Source organism: Pollachius pollachius (assembly GCF_949987615.1).
Source record: "Pollachius pollachius genome assembly, chromosome: 13".
Classification (NCBI taxonomy): domain Eukaryota; kingdom Metazoa; phylum Chordata; class Actinopteri; order Gadiformes; family Gadidae; genus Pollachius; species Pollachius pollachius.
The window spans coordinates 4,159,206-4,179,546 of NC_136946.1; the positions used below are offsets into that span (position 1 = coordinate 4,159,206).

The following is a 20,341-nucleotide window of genomic DNA, read 5'->3' on the forward strand; positions in this document are numbered from 1 at the left end:
GCTCTATTTATCACAACGATTCATGCAAATGTTGGTAGAATAAAATGAATTAAAAATTGTTAAGGAAATCCGTCTCCGTGTGATCATTCTCGTCGAGGGTTGACGAAGGAACAACACAACTTTATTCGAATGGTTGCCATGTTATGTGAGATGTTATGCTACCCAATGCTACGCTACCGATGCTACAAGCGACCGCTCATGGGGCACCCCCCTCGTATACACAGAATGTTGACCCCTTGCGGTACACCTTGTGGCTCATGAACGACAGAGCTGTTGGGGTTGAAAGTCATTCTCGGTAGGGTAGGAAAGTAACACGGCAGGAGCAGAAAGAATAGGAGAACCGGACGAGTCGAAGACGAGGAACAAAACAAGAAAACCAAAGCACAATAATACGCATCTCTGTAAGGCTAAACACAGGTGAGGATGGTAGCGGAGGCAGATGGTTTTATGGCCATGTCAAAGTCTTTGAGTCGTGATGTTTGACGTGTTACTTTCCACAAAGGTTTATCTTTAATTCACCGGGACGGAATGTAGCGCTGTGGACAATGTTTGGGAACTCAACCTCAATCATGCAGAAAAGATAATATCTCAGGTGCAGCGCTCGACCGAGGTCCAGGCACTGTAGGGCCTCTGACAGTGCTTTGAATATAATCAAAAGTTCCGATATCTTCAGTTGTTATCTGTTAGGGCATGTAGAAGACACTTAACCCTATCTTCTCCAGACGAGCTGGCTGTCGCCTTGCTTGGTTGACTCTGCCGTCGGTGTGTCAATGTGTGTATTAACCGATGTAAGTCGCTTTGGATAAAAGCGTCTGCTAAATGCCCTAATTCTAATTGCAATTGTAATGTATTGTATATTTTGATATAATACCTGAGGTTGATTCTTTCTCTAGACAAGACACACGTATACACACACACACACACACAACCACACACACACACACACACACACGCGCACACACACGTCACACACCCACACACTAACAAATCGGTTGTAAAAATAAACAACAAGTGTCCTTTGCACGCTCAAAGCCTCCCAACGCAACTTTCCCATCCGTGGTGTTCATTTCTTTGATAGGTTGGTCCTTCCGGCTCTAAAGGAGGCTGGTCTGTAGGTCGTCTGCCAACTCCTGCAGAAAAACAAACAGAACTTCAACGTTAGCCACAAAGATATCTCCAGTGCACGTGATTCAACAGTTTGCCTTCTTAATTCTGATTCTGCATGGGAGATTAAGGGACTGCTTTGGTGTCAAAATCCTTCTTTTATACACTGTGTAAAAGAAAAGGACGAGGGGGATGGGGTTAGGACTGGGGGTTAGGAGTTAGGCCAGGGGTGAGGCGCTACGGGATAGGATTTAGGAGTTTAGGCGGGGGTTACAGGTGAGGCATCAGGGGATAGGAGATGAGGGTAGGAGTTAGGGCAGGGAGTTAAGGGAAGAGTGGGAGTTAGGGGTTAGGAGATAGGAGTTAAGAGGTAGGAGTAATGGCGAGGGTTACAGGTTAGGCATTAGGGGATAGGCATTAGGGGATAAGGGGATTAGGGGACACTAAGGGAGAGAGAGAGAGAGAGAGAGAGAGTCCGCAGTTGGCCCTATTCTATACTATTCTTCCATTCTAACCCATCCTTTTCATTTCTACTCTATTCCATTCACAGGATAGTGTTCCCTTTGTTGTTATGTTGTACACACACGCACAGACACACACACACACACACACACACACACACACAGACGCGCACACGCACACGTACATGCACACACACACATTGGGTGGTTATGGAATTTCTCTTCCTGTTCTTGCGATTAATTCCTGGATTTTGCTGGTAATTCTTGTTATTCAAATTTCTTAATTGCCCGTCCCACACATTATATAAACTTGGAAGAGGCTTCATTTGTCAATGTTGTGCTGAATAGGATCTCCTCCTGTCTGCTGAACTGCTGTGATATCTGACCTCTCCTAAGGACAAGATGATGAACCATGTTCTGTTTGCAACCATGCTCACTGCTGGGCTGGTTGCTATGGGTAAGTTCGGCTTTTCCTACCATCTGCTGTCAAAGACGTTAGAACGACGGTCTTGGTTCTGGTCTTTTTTTCCACGGCGGAAAACCACAGAATTGATGAAATATGAGGCAAAAGGTGAATAGATTTTCAGAATGTAATTTTTGGGGTATTCTCCGTTTATTTTTGGTGATCACAGCAGTGCTTCGGACATGGGTTAGAAGCACCTGGCTACTTTTGAAGTAAATGTTGTATTTGATTATGAATCATTTTATTTATTTTTTCATTAATTATTAATTAATGAAAAAATACACACACACACACAATGTCTTCCAGGCGGGGCGTTGGTGTGTAACTACTGCGGCCTGAGCCTGGAAGAGGACTGCCTTGGGAACTCAACCAAGACCATGAGATGCGAGCCCAATCAGAGCTGCTACATACAAAGTCTGAGTAAGAAAATAAAACGCTCGGTACAAACTGAATTCATCATGCTTTTCTTTTTTTTTACTTTAGTTGAACAAAAAGACCTCGGAATGTTGGATAGGACACAACAAGGGGCCAATCAGGGCTCCTGTTATAACGTTATACAGTATAGGCCTTACTACGGAAATAGGTTATGTTTTACAAAGTCTGTGTCTTCCTAAAAAGTCTTCATTTTGAATGATTAGACGTAAAATGTGTGGTCGTGCAGTCTTTTTTCACCTAGTGGAACGCCCGGATAATGCAGGTGGCTCATGGGATTTTATTCTTTACGTACCCATTAACAACACCTGGGCAATTGTAATCATGAAAAATTGGAAATGAGTCATCAAGGTTCAACGTCTGTTTAATTTATTTCCCAATTCATGACATCACCCTTTTTTCCTCTTTAGATTTGACCAGTTTTGTTTACAGAACTAAAGGCTGCGTGAACAGCGACCTATGCAATTCGGTGGGAGGTCTGGCTGGTTTCAACGCCAGTGTTAGATTGACCACTTCATGCTGCACGACAGACCAATGTAATGGAGCCACCTCCCTTGATGTTGGACTGCTAGCCGTGATCATCGCCGCCCTGGTGGCAGTGTGGAGCAGCTAAAAGCAGTAGAACAAGAAGCTGCATCGCTGTGAGAGTCATGAAACAAGATTGACAACATTTTCTGATTAGTAAATTAATGTTGATGCTGTTTTATTGCATATCTATGCAAAGGCAAATTGTAGCCCATTGTTAGCTTTGGGATCATGTGGTTTTCCAAAATCTTTAAAAATCTTTAAAATCTTGCTTTTATGTCTGAAGGAATTAATTGGAAGATGAAAAAATAGTAATATTCATGTTTCATTCACCATCTTTATTTCTGTTCATATTTGTATCATTGGTGTCGTTCTGCATGTAAAATACACTTATTTTGCTCCCTTAAAAAATCAAACTATGCAAATATGGAAGAGAGACAATAAAGAGAAAATCGAAAACAAAGGCTCCTGTCATAAGCATCAAATAGTAACCAGACATCTCATACATATTAGGTTAAAAGCACGCAGCGGGCACTTTTATTCAAAGTCAATGTTCAGGTGGTTGATGGTCAGATGTGCTGTAAAGCATAAAAGCGTAAAGCCATTCTGTACACCGAAAATTCACTGAGGCGGTGAGGGTCGTCTTGCCTTGTGAGACCATCCGGATCTCCTGAGCTCCCATTCGTCTCTCTGCAAATCAGTCTGGCCTCAAGCCGATGAAAGCGTCAGTTTATTTTTAAAGATCAGTCCAATCAGCCCTCAGGGGAAGGAGTTTCAGTTCACGAAGGAGCAAGGAGTGCCCCAGAAAACGTAGAAATTGATGAAGCAATCAAAACAGTTTTTTCACTGTGAGGGTGAGGGTGGGTTGTCCCTCATTCAAAAAAACCTGATTCCCTTCATTCTTACATCTGTTGTTTCATCTGTCTTTACCTCCTCGATGCGGGACAATAAATATAAACGAGCTGTTGAGCACCAGACCATTGATCCTCTGAGTCCTGTTCGTGTCTGCGCCGTCGTCTTCTGATCCGCTGGGAAAATGGCCGCTGTTTGGACCAGACTTCTTCTCCTGGGAGTGTTTCTTGCTGTCGGTGAGCAAAGAATTAGGTTTTTGACTCAAACCCCTTGTCTGTATAAACAGACTTGGGGATTTAATATTCCGTATTATTTAAGATAATATTGAAATTTAATATTCAGATATTATATATTTTTTAATATATATTATATATTTTTTTCGAGGTGATCTACGTTGTATAACATGAATATATTAATTCAGTGCAAATTCTCTCAAAGTTAAATATATCTGGCCGTTGTTGAGATGTTATTGAGATCTTTCTATATAAGACACATCGTTGGGGGAACAGGTAAGCTTCAGGTAGTCCTTCGTCTTTGTCTGTTTATGGTCGTAAAACTTTAAGAAGGAGTTTCTAGACTTGACCCCCCTGTTAACCCTCTTTTGAGACAGCCTCTCCGAACTAAACTAACTACGCGCCACTTAACATTCCCCCCGTTGTCCTCAAATAGCCTTTTGGTTCTCCGTTCACGGAGCCCTCAGCAGGTATGCGGCCGGGCGAGTGCCTGCCTACAACTTTTTCTCTAATCTTCTGCTCTCCGTTCCGCAGCACACGGGCTGACGTGCCGCAACTGTCCGATCGCGATCTCGGGGCGATGTCTGGTCCCCAGCGAGGATGTCCAATGCGACAACTCGACCCGCAGCTGCTTCAACGCGACTGCGTGTAAGCGGCCCCCCACACATGCTACACACAAATCTGACTGAAATGGAAGGGAGTGCTGTGTTTGTGGTGCTGAAGAATACATACATGCGTATGTATATATATATATATATATATATATATATATATATACACACACACATGTATGGATGTATCCTGATTTACTCGACAACCTCACCTTTAAGCGGCAACAAAATTCGAATCCAACAATAGGCCTATTGATGCAATGCATGCTTTCTGTGCCTGATTTATTTTGCCGAAAGCGAAACTAAAGTGCCAACACCTCAGTAAGGTAAAACTTTACATTAGGCAAGCCAAAGGAGAGAGAACATTAACTACGTTAAGTAACCCAGTTAACTGACCAGTCGTGGAGTCGAGATAGGCCCACGTGTCCGTTTCCCAGCATGCACTAGCGCAGACCATGAGTTGTTGTTGTTGTGTTTTAAACTGATGTTTCAGCCTCTTTTATGTTTTGAATCTTGACAGCGTTCAATGCCACTAGTGTATTCCAACTTCAAAGCCGGGGATGTGTGCTTAATGCCATCTGTGACCGGAGAGAGACCGGCACCATCCTGGGAATCAGTTTTAACGGCGCTGTCGACTGCTGCACGACGAACCTGTGCAACGGAGGGACACCGGTGCAGCTGTCGCTCGCTGCCGCGTGCGTTGCCGTGCTGGCGTCACTGTGGGCTCGTTAGACGACGACGACTACTACGATGCGTTCTCTGCAGATAGTTATGAATAAATCCATAATTGATTAAAGAGACCATAATATGTATTTGGATTTAAATGTGTTGACTTAAGTGTGCGGCTTGTCAGAATATGGGTTTTTATAAAGATTTATAAAGATTATAAAAAATATTGTTAACTGGTTTAAATAATATTGAAGAATTAAAGGATGAACAAGTTTTTACCTGTGTCCAATTAATTGAACTCTTCCTATAATCTGTAAAATCATGAGCTACAATATATTTTAAGCCATTCTTTCAGAGCGCATTCTGAATTTAAAGTTCTAATCAGTATGTAGGCTGTGGGGCGCATGATGCTAAATCCATGAAAGGAACGCATATATTGACATTTAGGGCATTTAGCAGACACTTTTATCCAAAGCGACTTACAATAAGTGCATTTGTCATAATAAGTGAAACAATATATCGCTGTCGGTACTGTAAGGATGTTCATAGAACCAAGTGCAAGTACTAACAATCGCTAGGCTAACCCATTTCCCGTGTACAGCAGTGAGAGCTGCTACTGCAGATGCTACACAATGAAGTACTATGAATAAATGCAATGTAGATTAAGTGCGTACAATAAGTGCGTACTTAAATGCAAGCACGTACAACATACAATGGTGGCTACTGGCCGGAAGGGGCTGGGTGGCTATGCTGAGTTGAGGTGAACTCTGAACAGGTGAGTTTTGAGTATTTTGCGGTAGCTGGTGAGCGACTCTGCGATCCTGACATCGGCAGGGAGCTCGTTCCCCCACTGAGGTCCCTAAACAGAGAAGAGTTGTGACTTTGCTGATGGACATTTGCTTGCTCTTAGCGATGGCGCACCAGACGTCCAGCTGAGGTAGTTGAGCGGAGGGATCGAGCTGGGGTGTGTGGCTTTACCAACGCTTGGAGGTAGGCAGGGGCAGTTCCATCGACCGCCTTGCATGCCAGTACCATCATCTTGAATCTGATGCGAGCTACTACTAGGGTTGGATTTAGTGATTCGTTTCCGAGAATCAGTTCGCGTCATTCAGTTCGCCATGATGAGTCGTTCGCGAATCGTTCGTTCGTTCGTTCAGTCGAGTTTCCGGTAGCGGTGAATCGAATCATACACGGTTCTCTGAGTCAGTCAGACTCAGCCCCTAGTTCGTTCGTTCGTTCAGTCGAGTTTCCGGTAGCGGTGAATCGTATCATGGAATGAACGGCTCATACTCAGCGCCTCCCTCGTTCTCATTCTCATACGTCAACATTACAACTTTAACCAAACACAGCGGGATGGGGGGTTGTAGTTGATTATTGGATGTTTAACATATCAGCAAAATAATAGACTTGATTTAGCAATGATGGTGGGTGTCCCGGGTGTTTTAGGCTCCCATAAACAGAACCCTGTGCAGCCAAAGACTAAATCTAGCTGCCAAAATTAACACTGCCTTCAAAACGAGAGCTGGTTAATTGTGAAAAATGCTTTAAACTGTCATCAGACAACTGACAACTGTTCATGACGTTTTGCTGATTTCCTGCCGGCCTCACCTCATTGGGACATCCTTCTCTCGCCCCCGCCAATGATATGAGGTTTGTAGCCTACCTTCTGCCTGAATCAGTGACTTGACTTGACTTCGATCAGCGAAGTCACAACTTTTCTGTTTTGGGACCTCAGTGGTGGAACGAGCTCCCTACCGATGTCAGGATCGCAGAGTTGCTCACCAGCTTCCGCAAAAGACTCAAAACCCACCTGTTCAGAGTTCACCTCGACTCTGCATAGAAACCAATGCACAGCCACCATTGAATGTTGTACGTCCTGGCACTTGTACATTGCACTTATTCAAGGTACTTAATTGTGTAGCATCTACAGTAGCTGCTATCATTGCTTTACACGGGGAATGGGTTAGCCTAGCGATTGTAATACTTGCACTTGGTTCTATGAACATCTTTACTGTACCGACAGCGATATATTGTTTCACTTCGTATGACAAAGTACTTATTGTAACAAATGCACTTATTGTAACTTATTGTCGCTTTGGATAAAAGCGTCTGCTAAATGCCCTAAATGTAAATGTAAATGTAATGAATCAATAAGTTGTATTTTGTGCCGGTAAACTTACATTCACACTACATGCATCCATCGACGGATCTCATTGACTTTGCATCGGGCGCTCTCGAAGTGCATTGTGGGTCTGTCCGTTCTGTCGGCTCCGTGGCCTGCGTCAAAAATTGAGAAATGTTCAACATTTCGGACAGCGACGGCTCCGTCGGCCAACCAGATCGCCTTTTGAAAATATGCGCAAATACACTGTCCAATGAAATCGCCTTAGCCATACAACCCGAGAAAACACATTGATATGCCAAAAAGCCTCCATACGTCGACGGACGCAAGTAGTGTGATCGTAGGGTAAGGCTGTAGGAAGTCAGGTGCCGAAGTACAAAGTCATGGATGGTGGAATTTGGATAGGTTTAGGCAACACAACTACTTGGTAAGATTTAGGCAACAAAACCATTTAGGAATAACAGTTATTTAGGAATAATTAGAGCAATAGTTTCCTAAACCTTTTTGTTCTTCCCTTCCCAGCATCGCAACCATATTAAATACTATTTCCCTGTAACTTTATACCAGGCCTATTATATTACAGACTTTCATTTAATGAACCCTAGAAGGATACTTTTTATTTTTCAAACCTTAATGTTTTTGCCCTCATTAATAATAAATGCATTTAGGCGGGCTTTACCTTGCATTTAGGTTAACGGCTGAAATTGTTTAATAGTAAAAAAATGTAGGCAACATATTAAATACAAATGTTATATGTTCGATCAAATAATTTCAATGGAAAGAATCTAAAGCAGCCTTTTAAATTCGTTAGCAGGCTCTGCTTCGTCTTCCTCCAGAAGTGCTGCTCGATCCAAGATTACCGTTCAATCTCTAATTACTCCTAAACAACAAATGATTTGACTGTAAGCAGCTTTGGATGAGAGCGACTGCTGTCAGTCAACAGTCAGTCGCTCCTCCACAGAGCGACGGAGGATGTGTGTTTATTTCAAACCACATGTTTTTTTACTGGAGGCGTGTATTTCTGAAAAACACTGCCACCCAGTGGATGTATGGAGGACCACACATCACCTAAATTGACCTAATTTGGCAGACGTGGTGACAAGCAAGTTATTCTGACTGATTTTGGAGTGAATTCAAACAATAATTAATAAATCCTCCTAACCCTTTACATACACTTAAATGGAAGGCTTAAAAAGGCATAGCCATGAACACAGGTTATATAGGTGATTTTTAGCCTAATGGCTAATGTATGGGCAATTAGTTATCAATGAACAATCATTAGTCAATAAGTCAAGACCCAAAAATAACACAAATATTTACTAATATTGCACTTATCAACAATGCCTTCATGTAGGCCTAATGTTAAAAACCTTGAGAGAACAAAAATGCTGCAACAATCTAACCATCACCAAGCTTGTCACATTGAAACTTTAAGTTAATTCTTTATGGTGTCAGAACAGCCTCATTAATAATGAATGCACAGAGAATGATTCACAAATGTATTTTGTGATTCATATATAATTACTCTCTTCTCACAAATACATTTCAATGCACACACACATGGATATCGGTACGTTTAAATGTAAAATAAATCCATAAATAAAAATAAGTTTCACAAACACATTTCTGATCCACAGACAAATGTGTCTTGTTTTAAATAAAAGTAATATAAATCCATAAATACATGAATTAAAAAATATTTGCAATTTTCATCAAAATATATTTGGATGTTGTTACATTTATATACAAACTGTTAAACTTGAATTTACAAGCCGCTTTTCATTTGTGAATTTGTTGTCATTTGTGTGTGAACTGGTCTGTATTTATATGTGGATTTTTGAGACCCTCCTGACGTGGCTGGATTCACAAATGCATTTTTTTCAACAAGGAACTGTCTGTAGCCACCACATGCATCACTCTTTTTCAGCCAATCACATGACTGCAGTGACTGGGTTTTTAGATTGTCGTGCCGTTTACTACTTTAATGGCACCGACAATCCCAAACCTAGTCGAAACTAGATGGAAAATGTGTAGTTCAAAACGTGACACAGCTTTTACTTAAACCTAGAGATTGTTATGTACGATCATTCAAAAAACCCGTTATTTCCCATAGACATTTGACCCAGGGAACCGGGAGGCTCGGAAACTGGACTTATTCTTCAGAGGTCGGGACTGCAGTCAAGTGATTGGCTGAAAACGAGGGAGGCATCAGGCTACAGAGAGTTCCTTGTTGAAAAAAATACATTTGTGAATAAGGTAATAAGTTGTACTTTTAAATCAATGCATCTGCAAACACCGTACAGCAAAAACATATTTTCTTGACACAGACATCGTGTACATGGCCATAACTTTTAGGATTGATGAGTATTTGATCGTGAGAACATTGTTTTACCGTGAGTGAGTGTTAAAAAGAATGAATAAATGCGGGCACGCGTGTGTGTATGTGTTAAAGAATTAATGAATGCGGGCGCGCGCGTGTGCGTCCATCTGTTTAAACACACGCAAACTAAACACGTAATGCATAATACAGTCCATGGCAATGTATATTAACGGGGGGACACATGCATATTAGGAACACAAGTCGATAACGTTAATACACACAATACTGATAAGAAATGACTCCTGCGCCGGTAAAATAGCATCATCGCCATAGAACCTCCCACAAAGGTACTTGCGCTTGGCGCTTCTCAGTAGTGTTTCAGACCGTTAAAATATTGGCATGGACAAGACCGACAATCTCTCCATCGGCATAACTGAAACTCTCCACATGCCCTGATTTATAATGGTTTTCACCTCCTCTCTCTTTTGATGCTGTTATTCTCCCCTTGGAAAAAAGCTGTGAAGTGGAGCAGAGATCGCCATGTCTGTACCAGAGTGGTGGTGCAACGTATATCATTTGCATCGAGAGCAGCAGGGGGCTGTAGTTCACAAAGCGGCCTCACACAAAACTTAACATTATCAAACTTCTTCGCGAAATTTCATGCAAAGTTTTCTTTGCATGAAACATTATTATTTAAATCCACAAACAACATATGTGTAATCCAGGGCATATAAAGACTGGGACCAGAAAATAATAATTACTTTGCCACTCTATTGAGTCTGACCCTGCGCCATGCAGAAGGGTCTGGAGAAGAGCAATACATTTCTTCCCCAGACCAATGTGCAATCTACGATTGAGCTTGGTCTGGCAATAGCAAGGCTACCGAGTTCAGCGATGACGCTCTCAACAAAAATCGCAGCGCCTGTAAAGAGATGTACTACGTTGGACATTTTAATGTCGATTTTAAATGCTCTTACACACTTGATTACATTGCTACTTTATTCCGGTCACCAATGTATGCATTGCACGGTCTTGCTGTGCGTGCAATGCAATGTAAAGTTGTGTTGTTTGTTTTCGAGCTGGTTCGTGTAGCAAACTTGAATAATTAAACTCAAGAGTGACTTGAAGAATAGTTTCTTTTACTGGGTTCTGTAAACATACACAGACATTGCGACACATTTGTTAACGACACGTCCTGTACGCCGTGTCTCAACACTGCTCTACAACATGTGTAGGTTTTACTATGTCTGTTTACATCCTAACTAATTATTACACAGTTCACAAAATACATATTAATGCACATGGTAATTACTAATAATGGAAATACATAAAAGAAAACGACATTGTGGCTCCTGATAACATCCTCAGATCTTAACCTTGGTATGCAAAGTAAACAAACACAATCTAAATAAATGTACTGCCACCGAACCCTAATGGCACCGGGAGCTGATTAGCTTAGCTGCTATCTAAGAAGTTGCTTATGGTGGTATTGCAACCCTTTAATACAACATTCACGGCATAGGTTAACAGCCAACTCTTCCCCACACATCTGTATCCATGCCAAGCTCATTCTTATGTTCATTCATGACTCTTATATTGCTTGCTTACCTGTAAACATATACAGACATTGCGACACATTTGTTAACGACACGTTCTGTCCGCCATGTCTCAACACTGCTCTACAACATGTGTAGATTTCACCGGACAGAAAGTGCACCAATAGGTCAAAGCCACCCTGTGGCAGAAATGAGGTACTTCATGCATTACATTATATGCCTGTGTAAGATAAGTGGAGCGCAATGTCAACTTTAAGATGAAACAAATAACAAGAAGAATGACCGTTAAACTAATTATGGCAAAAATAAGGACTTCACACAATAAAATAAAACATATATATGGGGGGTGTACTTATCTAATAGACACTATTGTCACATTCTCCCCTCCATCAGTAATGTCGTCCTCGAAATTCTATTACCATACCACATTATGATTTAAATAGTCCACATGCGACATCCATGCATGGCATGTAAGAAAGTTATTTCCAAGGAGTCAGAGTTCATATGTGTCCATAAAGATGCATGACCACAGTCCCAAATATGACATATATCTCCTGCTAATGCCATATGTCTGCAGCAGGTGTATTTGTGCACGATAACAGCCCACTGCCACTTCGCTATAAGCGAGGAAATCTGCATCTTCCCTGAGAGTAAGGTACTTTACACAGGAATAACCTCCTATCTAATCCAACATGTGGTACAATTTCTTTGGTAAAGTCTGTCTAAGAGTCATACACTTTTTAACCAACAAATTAGCAGTCATTACTTGTTTAACATTCACAACTGTATTTCTACATTGCTCAAGTATAACTTTACTGATAACTGATTATGTATATATGTTTTGCTTTTACGTTGTGTTCAGAGTAAAAGCAAAACATATATACATAATCAGTACATAATCAGTTATCAGATGTTATTCATAACATGTGCTCATTCTTTCCTTATGAATTGACTTTGTACTTAATCATGTGACATGGTAGGCTGCCCTAACTTATGATATGTAAATATCATTTTTGGTTTTCTTGCTCTGAAAGGATACTTATTCTCCACGGCAAGAGGATCAGCAGGATCTTCCTCCTCTTCACTGGGTGCAGATTCAGGAGACTCCTCTTCACTCAGAGTGTCAGATGTCTCAATGTCCTGCTCTGATGTCCTGATTTCCTCTCCCTCTTATGCCAGGTCTTGTCTTATTCCATCCTCTTCAGTGTGTTCCATATCTGCTGCTTCTCCGTTGCTTGGATAAAACTTTGGTGCTTCCACATTCAGACGATTTTCCCCATGTCCACTGGCTCTTTGTCGTAGTCCAATAATGGATGTCCATCCATCCTCATTTTCATCCTCTGAGCTCTGTTCTTGTTCTTTGTATTTGCTCTTTTTGTGTTTCTTTTCCCTTTTTCCAGGTTCCAAATGTAAGTCCACTTTTTCCACAGGGAGAAAGTCGCATGGCAGCAGAAGATTCCTGTGCAGGATCCTACAACGTCCCTTGCCGTTCTCTGGTTTGAGCTCATATGCTGGACTGTCTGGCTGTTTTTTTTTTGTGTCACAACATACACTCTATCTTCCCAGAATGATCTCAACTTCCCCGGACCACCTCTTTCAGTCAGATTTCGAACCAGCACTCTGCACCATGAACTTTTCTGTCAGAGAACTTTGCCTCTCAATGCCTCTTTGTTTGATGAGTTGGAAGCCAGCTTGTAAGCTTCAGTCATTTTTGCCCTCCATTTCTCAGCGTAGTCGCTGTGCAATGAACGTTGATCTTTTGGTGTAATGCCAAACATAAGGTCAATAGGGAGTCTAGGGTTGCGACCGAATAAGAGGAACTAAGGTGCATAGTCCGTGGCCTCACTGCGAGTACAGTTAAATGCATGAACCATTTTTGCTAGTGACGCTTTCCAATCTGCTTGGCAGTCTTGTAAGTTTCTGAGCATGGCCAAAAGTGCCCTGTTGAATCTTTCAACCTGGCCGTTTCCCTGTGGGTGACATGGTGTGGTTCTGGACCCCTTAACCCCACTGTATTCTTGTAGTTTAGCAAACAGCTTGTTTTGAAATTCCTTACCCTGGTCGTGATGAAGGCGTGCAGGGAACCCAAACCTCAAAATCTCCAAACATCATTTCTGCAGCTGTCACATGACTTGGACTCGAGTCAGACTCGAGTCATGATTTTGATGACTTCAGACTCGACTTGACAAAATGACGCATGACTTGCGACTCGACTTAGACTTGACTGCTATTGACTTGAGACTTGTCTCGGACTTTGCCTCTTTGACTTGTAATGACTCGACAAAAAAAAGTCTAAAACATTTATTGTTTTAGATACCTAACATATTTCCCACCTGGAGGGCTAGTCTAGACACCCAAGACCAGGGGCGGGCTGGCCATCGGGAGGTTTGGGAGATTTCCCGAGCGGCCGGACGGCTTCAGGCCGAGCCGGCCGGCCGTCATTTGTCTTTTTTTTAATTTATTATTATTTTATTATTTATTATTATTTTTTATTACTATTATTTTTTCAAGAAAATAAAAAAATATGAAAGTGACTTGGGCTGGCCTGCTGGATATTCGCAAACAGCGCGAAACGATAACCTCAATTTAGAGGTGGTATCACTTTTAAACACAGTGTGTCGGGGCAAAGCGAGCGGCCGAACGGCCCTCCCAAATCGGACTGCTACGCGTTCCGTCAAATCTGATCTGACACACGGCCCGGGTCACTTCCCGTTTACCTCCCTCTGGAGTCACAGAAAAATACGAAAAACTCGAAAAGGAACAGGACACATCAGCATAGATATGACAGGTGCACTAGCGGGCATGTTTGGCAATATAATAATGACTTAAACTCCTAAACTCATTAATATTAGCCTTACATTAAATGTATTTTCTTTCTTTGTCTTTCATTTTGTTATTTTCTTTGTATTTAAAGGGTAACTGTTCCTCCTAAATGATAAAAAAAAATAAATTAAGAGAACATCCACTATTCCCTATAATGTATTGGCCTGCTAAATTAGACTTATTTGTTACTTTTCATTTACATGCAAATGTAGCTCTACCGTCAACACAGGCAGATTCAGGGTCCAGCAAAGGGGAAGCTGAGCTGTTTATCTATGATGACTTTTGAAACCAATGACGGTATAAACAGAAAGTGACTCACATGTTGTAAGATAGACAACTCTCTGTTCTGCTCAGTATGTTTTGCCTATGCAAAGCCATCTGCACTATCTGGAACCTTTTTTGCGCTTTATTTAGAGAGGGTTGATTATTTATTGTTGCATTTCATAGAATATTTGCATATGACTCACACAATTCTAACCACACACACATTCCAACATTGACATGTATTTGCAATGGAAAAATCTGCGGTTGAGGGCTAAAATTCCACACACACTATTCTTGCTGTCTCTAAAAGGCCTCTCCATCACAAAGTCCTGGGCGGATTTTTGTCCCAGTCCACCCCTGCCCAAGACGCATTCACTTCCGTGAAGATGAAAAAAAAAACAGCGAGCGAAGACAAATCTTCAATAATATCAAAACAAAATTTCAATATCATTCATACTTTATTCAGAATCACAGTTTTAGTTTCATGTCGGCTGCGTTTTGAGTTGGTCCCATTGAAGCCGTCTGGCCAGGCTCTGACACTTAAGACATCGTAACTAAATCATTTTTCAACCGTTTACCTAAAAAAATTAAGAAATCGACACACTCGTATCTTCAATAATATCTAAACGGAAATTCGATATTGTTTATGCTTTCTTCAGAATCACAGTTTAAGTTAACATATCGGCTTTGTTTATGTTGACGCTGGAGCGTGACGACGTTCAGCAGTGTTGCCGGATTGGGCGGTTTTTCCCGCCCTATTGGGCTACATTTTGAGGATGTTCAGGCAGTGTTGCCGGATTGGGCGTTTTTTTTTTTTTTGTGCTACTTTTAATCACGCACCAGCTACGCTATTCTCTTAAAGAGAATACCATAACTACCATTACTACTACTACCATTAGTACTACAAATTCAGCTACTAGTACTACTTCAGCTACTACTACTACTACTACTACTACTACTACTACTACTACTACTACTACTACTTCAGCTTCTACTACTGAAGACACAGGCGGGTGGTAATGAAAATTTCCTTTAGGAAAATTGTGGCATACTGTAACTGACATCCACTCAAGCAGTCCTTTCAGACATCATTACATAGCTCATATGCCACACTAGTCAAGGCACAGCTTTACCAACTTTAGGGTCACAGTGGGGCCTTCCGTAGCCTACTAATACAATTCAAACCCACCGTCCACTCTCACTTCTCCGCTGAGACGACATAAGATTTCGGCGCATGCGCATATCATAACACATTTGAAGACAGAAACAATGAACATATTATAACTGTATTGATAAGAAATGACACTGTACATTAGAGTGATATGTTGAAATGATCAACAGCCTAATAATGACATTATTAAGTAAAAATACATAGTGACTTGTTCAGGACTTGAAAAAGTTTGTGACTTTGACTTGGACTCGACTTGCCTTTCCCTGTCTTGACTTGGGACTCGACTCGGACTTGACTGCTAAGACTTGGGACTTACTTGGGACTTGCCAAACAGTGACTTTGTCCTATCTCTGGCATGTACTGCTCCATGTCTATGGGCATGTGCGACAGTCCATCAACATCCCTATTAGCTTTGCCTGGACGGTACTTAATAGTGAACTGGAAGTCAGCGAGTTCAGCTATCCACATATGAGTAGTTGCATTAAGCTTGGCTGTGGTGAGCACATACGTGAGAGGATTGTTGTCTGTATAGACTGTGAATGGTGGTGAATAATAGAGATAGTCTCTAAACCTCTCACATATGGCCCACTTCATGACTAGGAAATCCAACTTTCCTGAGTGGAGGTGGTCGTTTCTCTCAGGGGCAGTCAGCGTCCTCGACCCATACACAATCACCACCAGCTTCCCTTTCTGCCTCTGATAAAGCACAGCTCCGAGCCCCACTTGTGAAGTATCACAGTGTAAGGTGAAGGGTTGTTCATAGTCCGGATACCTTAACTGGTGGCTCAGAGAGAAAGTCAATGGTGTTGGGTTTCCGCTGCTTCATGGCCTGCACTGGGGCAATATCTGCAGGGTCCACAGTGTAGCCTTCTTTAGTAACCAGCTTCCCGAGAAATATCACCTTATTTCTGAATACCTCACATTTTCTGGGTGTCAGCTTGACTCCATGGCTTTGGTAACGGTGCAGTACCTGCCTCAGATCATTCCGGTGGTGTTCAATGTGTCTGAGAATGTACAAGATTATCATCCAAGTAAGGCAAACAAACCTCATCCCTCAGCCCAAGAAAACACTCTTCCATAGACCTTTGGAACTCTGCTGGTGCGGATGATAAGCAAAAAGGGATTCTTACCCACGCATACAGTCCCCAGGGTGTTATGAATGCTGTGAGAGGACGGTTTGATTCTTCAAGGAAGCCCTGGTGATATGCCCTCCCTTGGTCAAGATCCGAAAACCAGGAACTTCCGGGTTTTGCTGAACAGCCAGGAGTCAGAGTTCAAATGTGTCCATAAAGATGCATGACCAGCCTCCTTGCTGAACAGCCTCTTTGAGGCTGTTCAGCATATCTAGTAGGCAGGGTATTTGGTGGCGATCAGGAATGGATTTCTTTTTCAGCTCCCTGTAATCACAACACAGTCGAAGGCCTCCATCTTTTTATCTCACACACTCAATGGGACTGGACTAAGGGGACTTAGATTTTGTTATCCAGCCTCTGTTTAACAAATCCTCTAAGTATTCTTTTACCTCCTTATGCGGCTTTGGCACTGATATGTATCTTTGCTTTACAGGTGTGGGGTCATTAAGACGAATCTTGAGCTGCAGTGAGGGGATGAACCCTACACCATGTTCATCCTTAGCAAAAGCATTACATTCCTTTCTGAGAAGTTGTTTGACCTGCTGCTGTTGTGATGGGGTAAGGTGAGTAAGGGGGACTGGGGGATCCCAATTCTCCTCGCTCTCACTTTCTTTAGTGTTTTCTTTAGTCTTCTCTCTGTTTTCTATCACCACTGTGTTTTCTGTGTCTGGGAACTTTGCTTCTGACAGACTGATGTCTACAGGTTTTGTATCTGCTGGATAAATGGTTTTAACCCTCTGTGTTTGTCCCAGCATGGCTCTTGGTGGCAATGGGATATCATGACTAGTGCTGTTTGTGACTGGAATAGCAACATGTGACCAGCTACCTCTCTGCAAGCGAATCACACTTTCTTCAATTTTGAACCCCTTTGGTAATTCTGCTTGTGAACAGGGTTCAAATAACACGTCCTGGTGGTCTGGGAGTGGGCCTGCCCTCACACTGCACTTCACAGTTTTCGTTTGACCAGCTGGAATAGACTTCATCTCTCTAGCCACTTCAACCATAGCTTCACCTATCTCGTCGTCCCCACACTTCATTACTTTCAGAAATACTTCTGCTTTCTTACAGTCAAATGAGAATGCTGCACTGACTGCCTCTGTGACAGTACATGGTGGCTCTATACCCATCGCTAACACCTGCTCAATTACATTGGAACCGATGATTGGTTGTTCTGCCACCCCATCTCCATCAGCTATAAGGACTGGCACAGAGAGCTCAAGCTGTTTGTTGCTGTTTGAGGGTAATTTGAATGTGACCTCAACCCACCCAGAAAAAGTAATTGGTGTCTGGTTTACTGCCATCCCATCCAATCTATCTGTTCCCAGAATCTCGATCTCAAGCTAGATTCCTGACTGCAGCATGTGGAATGTTTTGCTGTCTTCATGTCTCATTGATTAGGCAGACCTGTGATCCAGTGTCCCACAAAGCTTTAGTTTCTACATCATCTTGCAGGCAGGTAATGACATATTTCTTGCCGATCAGACTGAGTAACTCTGTTCTTCGTTTTGGGGAGAGGAGACTGACTCTGACCGCTTCCTCCTTTTGTAGGGTCATATCTTGTGTTTTAGCTGCAACTTTAGCCTCTAAGTGCTGGATGCTATCTGTGATGCTATCTGTGATTAACTTATAGACATCTCTGAGCATTCTAGTTGTAACAGTGCTAGTTGTTTTTGTCAACAGGTGGCGTTGGTGTAGCTGTAACAGTTCTAGATGACATATCTGCCTGTCCTTGTTTATCAGCAGGCCTCCTTCCACTTCTACATCCACGTGACAGATGTCCACTCAGTCCACATTTGAAGCAATTGTTACGCCACGTCCTGCTACACGGTCCAACACCCTCATCTATTGGCCGCTTGGCGCCATTGGTACTCACCCTCTCAACACACCTGTCTGCAATCTGCAATCGTCGTTCCTTAGCTTAGCTGCTATCTAAGAAGTTGCTTATGATGGTATTGCAACCCTTTAATACAACATTCACGGCAGAGGTAAACAGCCAACTCTTCCCCACATATCTGTATTCTTGCAAAGCTCATTCTTATGTTCATTCATGACAGTTTTATTGCTTGCTTACCTGTAAACATATACAGACATTACGACACATTTGTTAACTACACGTTCTGTCCGCCATGTCTCAACACTGCTCTACAACATATGTAGATTTCACCGGACAAAAACTGCACCAATAGGTCAAAGCCACCCTGTGGCGGAAATGAGGTACTTCATGCATTACATTATATGCATGTGTAAGATAAGTGGAGCACAATGTCAACTTTAAGATGAAACAAATAACAAGAAGAATGACCGTTAAACTAATGATGGCAAAAATAAGGACACAATAAAATAAAATGTATGTTTGGGGGGTGTACTTCTGTATCTAATAGACACTATTCTCACATTTGCTAAAGAAGCTAATTTCATGACACAATCACAAGGACGGGAAAAAAAATTAAAAAGATCAAAAAGTATTTCTGCTCAATTTAAAAGGTTGAATCTCCTCATGACTGAATGTTTGTATACAGCGCGCAGGCTGTATGCGCGCAGGCTTAATGCGCTCCACTTTTGTCCGTGGAGAACCAGCGCCTTGAATATTTACTACAGCGTTTCTACAGCTCGATGCGGTTTCACAATGACTCCGTCTTTACGGAGATATTCCTGAACCGCATTAAACGAAACCGGATTGTTTTTGTCCATTTCGGCTCCGTGTGGACGGGGCCTTCAACTAAGTTATGATGCTACACCGTATCCTATCTTGCTAAATAATCAATTATTTCACAAAGTCCAACCGCAACAATTGGTTTAAACAAATAACTCAGTGTCACAGGCTATAACTGTTGAATCATGCTCAGTTTTGTCCGTGGTTACGGCAGAATGTCGTCATGGTGACAAGTAGCTAATAAACATTTCTTAAAGGGGACATATTATGAAAACAACACTTTTCCTGGGATTTGGGGTTTTGGTTTTTGGTCTCTGGTGCTCCCACACGCATACAAACTTTTAAAAAAGTCTGTGCATGATTTTTTGAGTGAGATATGCATTTACCAAACGCCCCCTCCTACGTAGGTAGGGGGCACATTTGAATATTACCTCCCACTTCCCCACTCCCCTTTATCAGAGCATGATTACAATTTTGTGGACCAGCGGACGAGCAGCATTGGCGGGCGGAGCTCGGCGGCAGCCCGGCAGCTCAGCTCCGGGAATACAATCCCTTTCCCTGCCGGACTGCCGCCAAAGCTTCGACGGCAGTCCGGAGGAGGAGACATGGAGGAGAAAGGGATTGTACTCCCGGAGCTCCCCCCGCCGTCGAAGCCGTCCGGCCACCGCCGAAGCTTCGGCAGGAGTCGGGCTGCTCCGGCGGGTGTACTCCGGGAGCTGAGCTGCCGCCGAAGCTCGTCGGTCCGGCGGGGGGAGCCCGGCGACAGTACGGCAGCTCCGGCACAGGGAACTCGGCGGCAATCCGGCAGCTCAGCTCCCGGAGTACAATCCCTTTCTCCTCCATGTCTCGGTTCATGGACTTCAGAGAGTCAAGGCCAAAGTTCCTTTCCCCCAATTCTTCTCAACCATGGCCGAGATGACCCCCACTGCGAGTCTTTACTTGTTGTGGA

At 42.6% G+C, this 20,341-nt stretch overlaps 1 protein-coding gene across 1 annotated transcript; it reads left to right on the forward strand.

Moving 5' to 3' along the window:
* The first annotated feature begins 3,912 nt into the window (after nucleotides 1-3,912).
* Nucleotides 3,913-5,626, forward strand: LOC307084936 (uncharacterized protein). Its single transcript, XM_079749470.1, has 3 exons — nucleotides 3,913-4,073; nucleotides 4,605-4,718; nucleotides 5,202-5,626. The coding sequence occupies exons 1-3, from the start codon at nucleotides 4,022-4,024 to the stop codon at nucleotides 5,411-5,413; spliced, it is 378 nt and encodes a 125-aa protein (XP_079605596.1). The 5' UTR covers nucleotides 3,913-4,021; the 3' UTR covers nucleotides 5,414-5,626.
* Nucleotides 5,627-20,341: the final 14,715 nt, after the last annotated feature.

Bases quoted from the DNA above. Each gene is read 5' to 3' on its own strand.
- LOC307084936 (XM_079749470.1), top strand. From the start codon at position 4,022: ATGGCCGCTGTTTGGACCAGACTTCTTCTCCTGGGAGTGTTTCTTGCT. The intron at 4,074-4,604 runs GTGAGCAAAGAA...TCCGTTCCGCAG, and splicing joins GGGAGTGTTTCTTGCTGTCG to CACACGGGCTGACGTGCCGC. The intron at 4,719-5,201 runs GTAAGCGGCCCC...GAATCTTGACAG, and splicing joins CTGCTTCAACGCGACTGCGT to CGTTCAATGCCACTAGTGTA.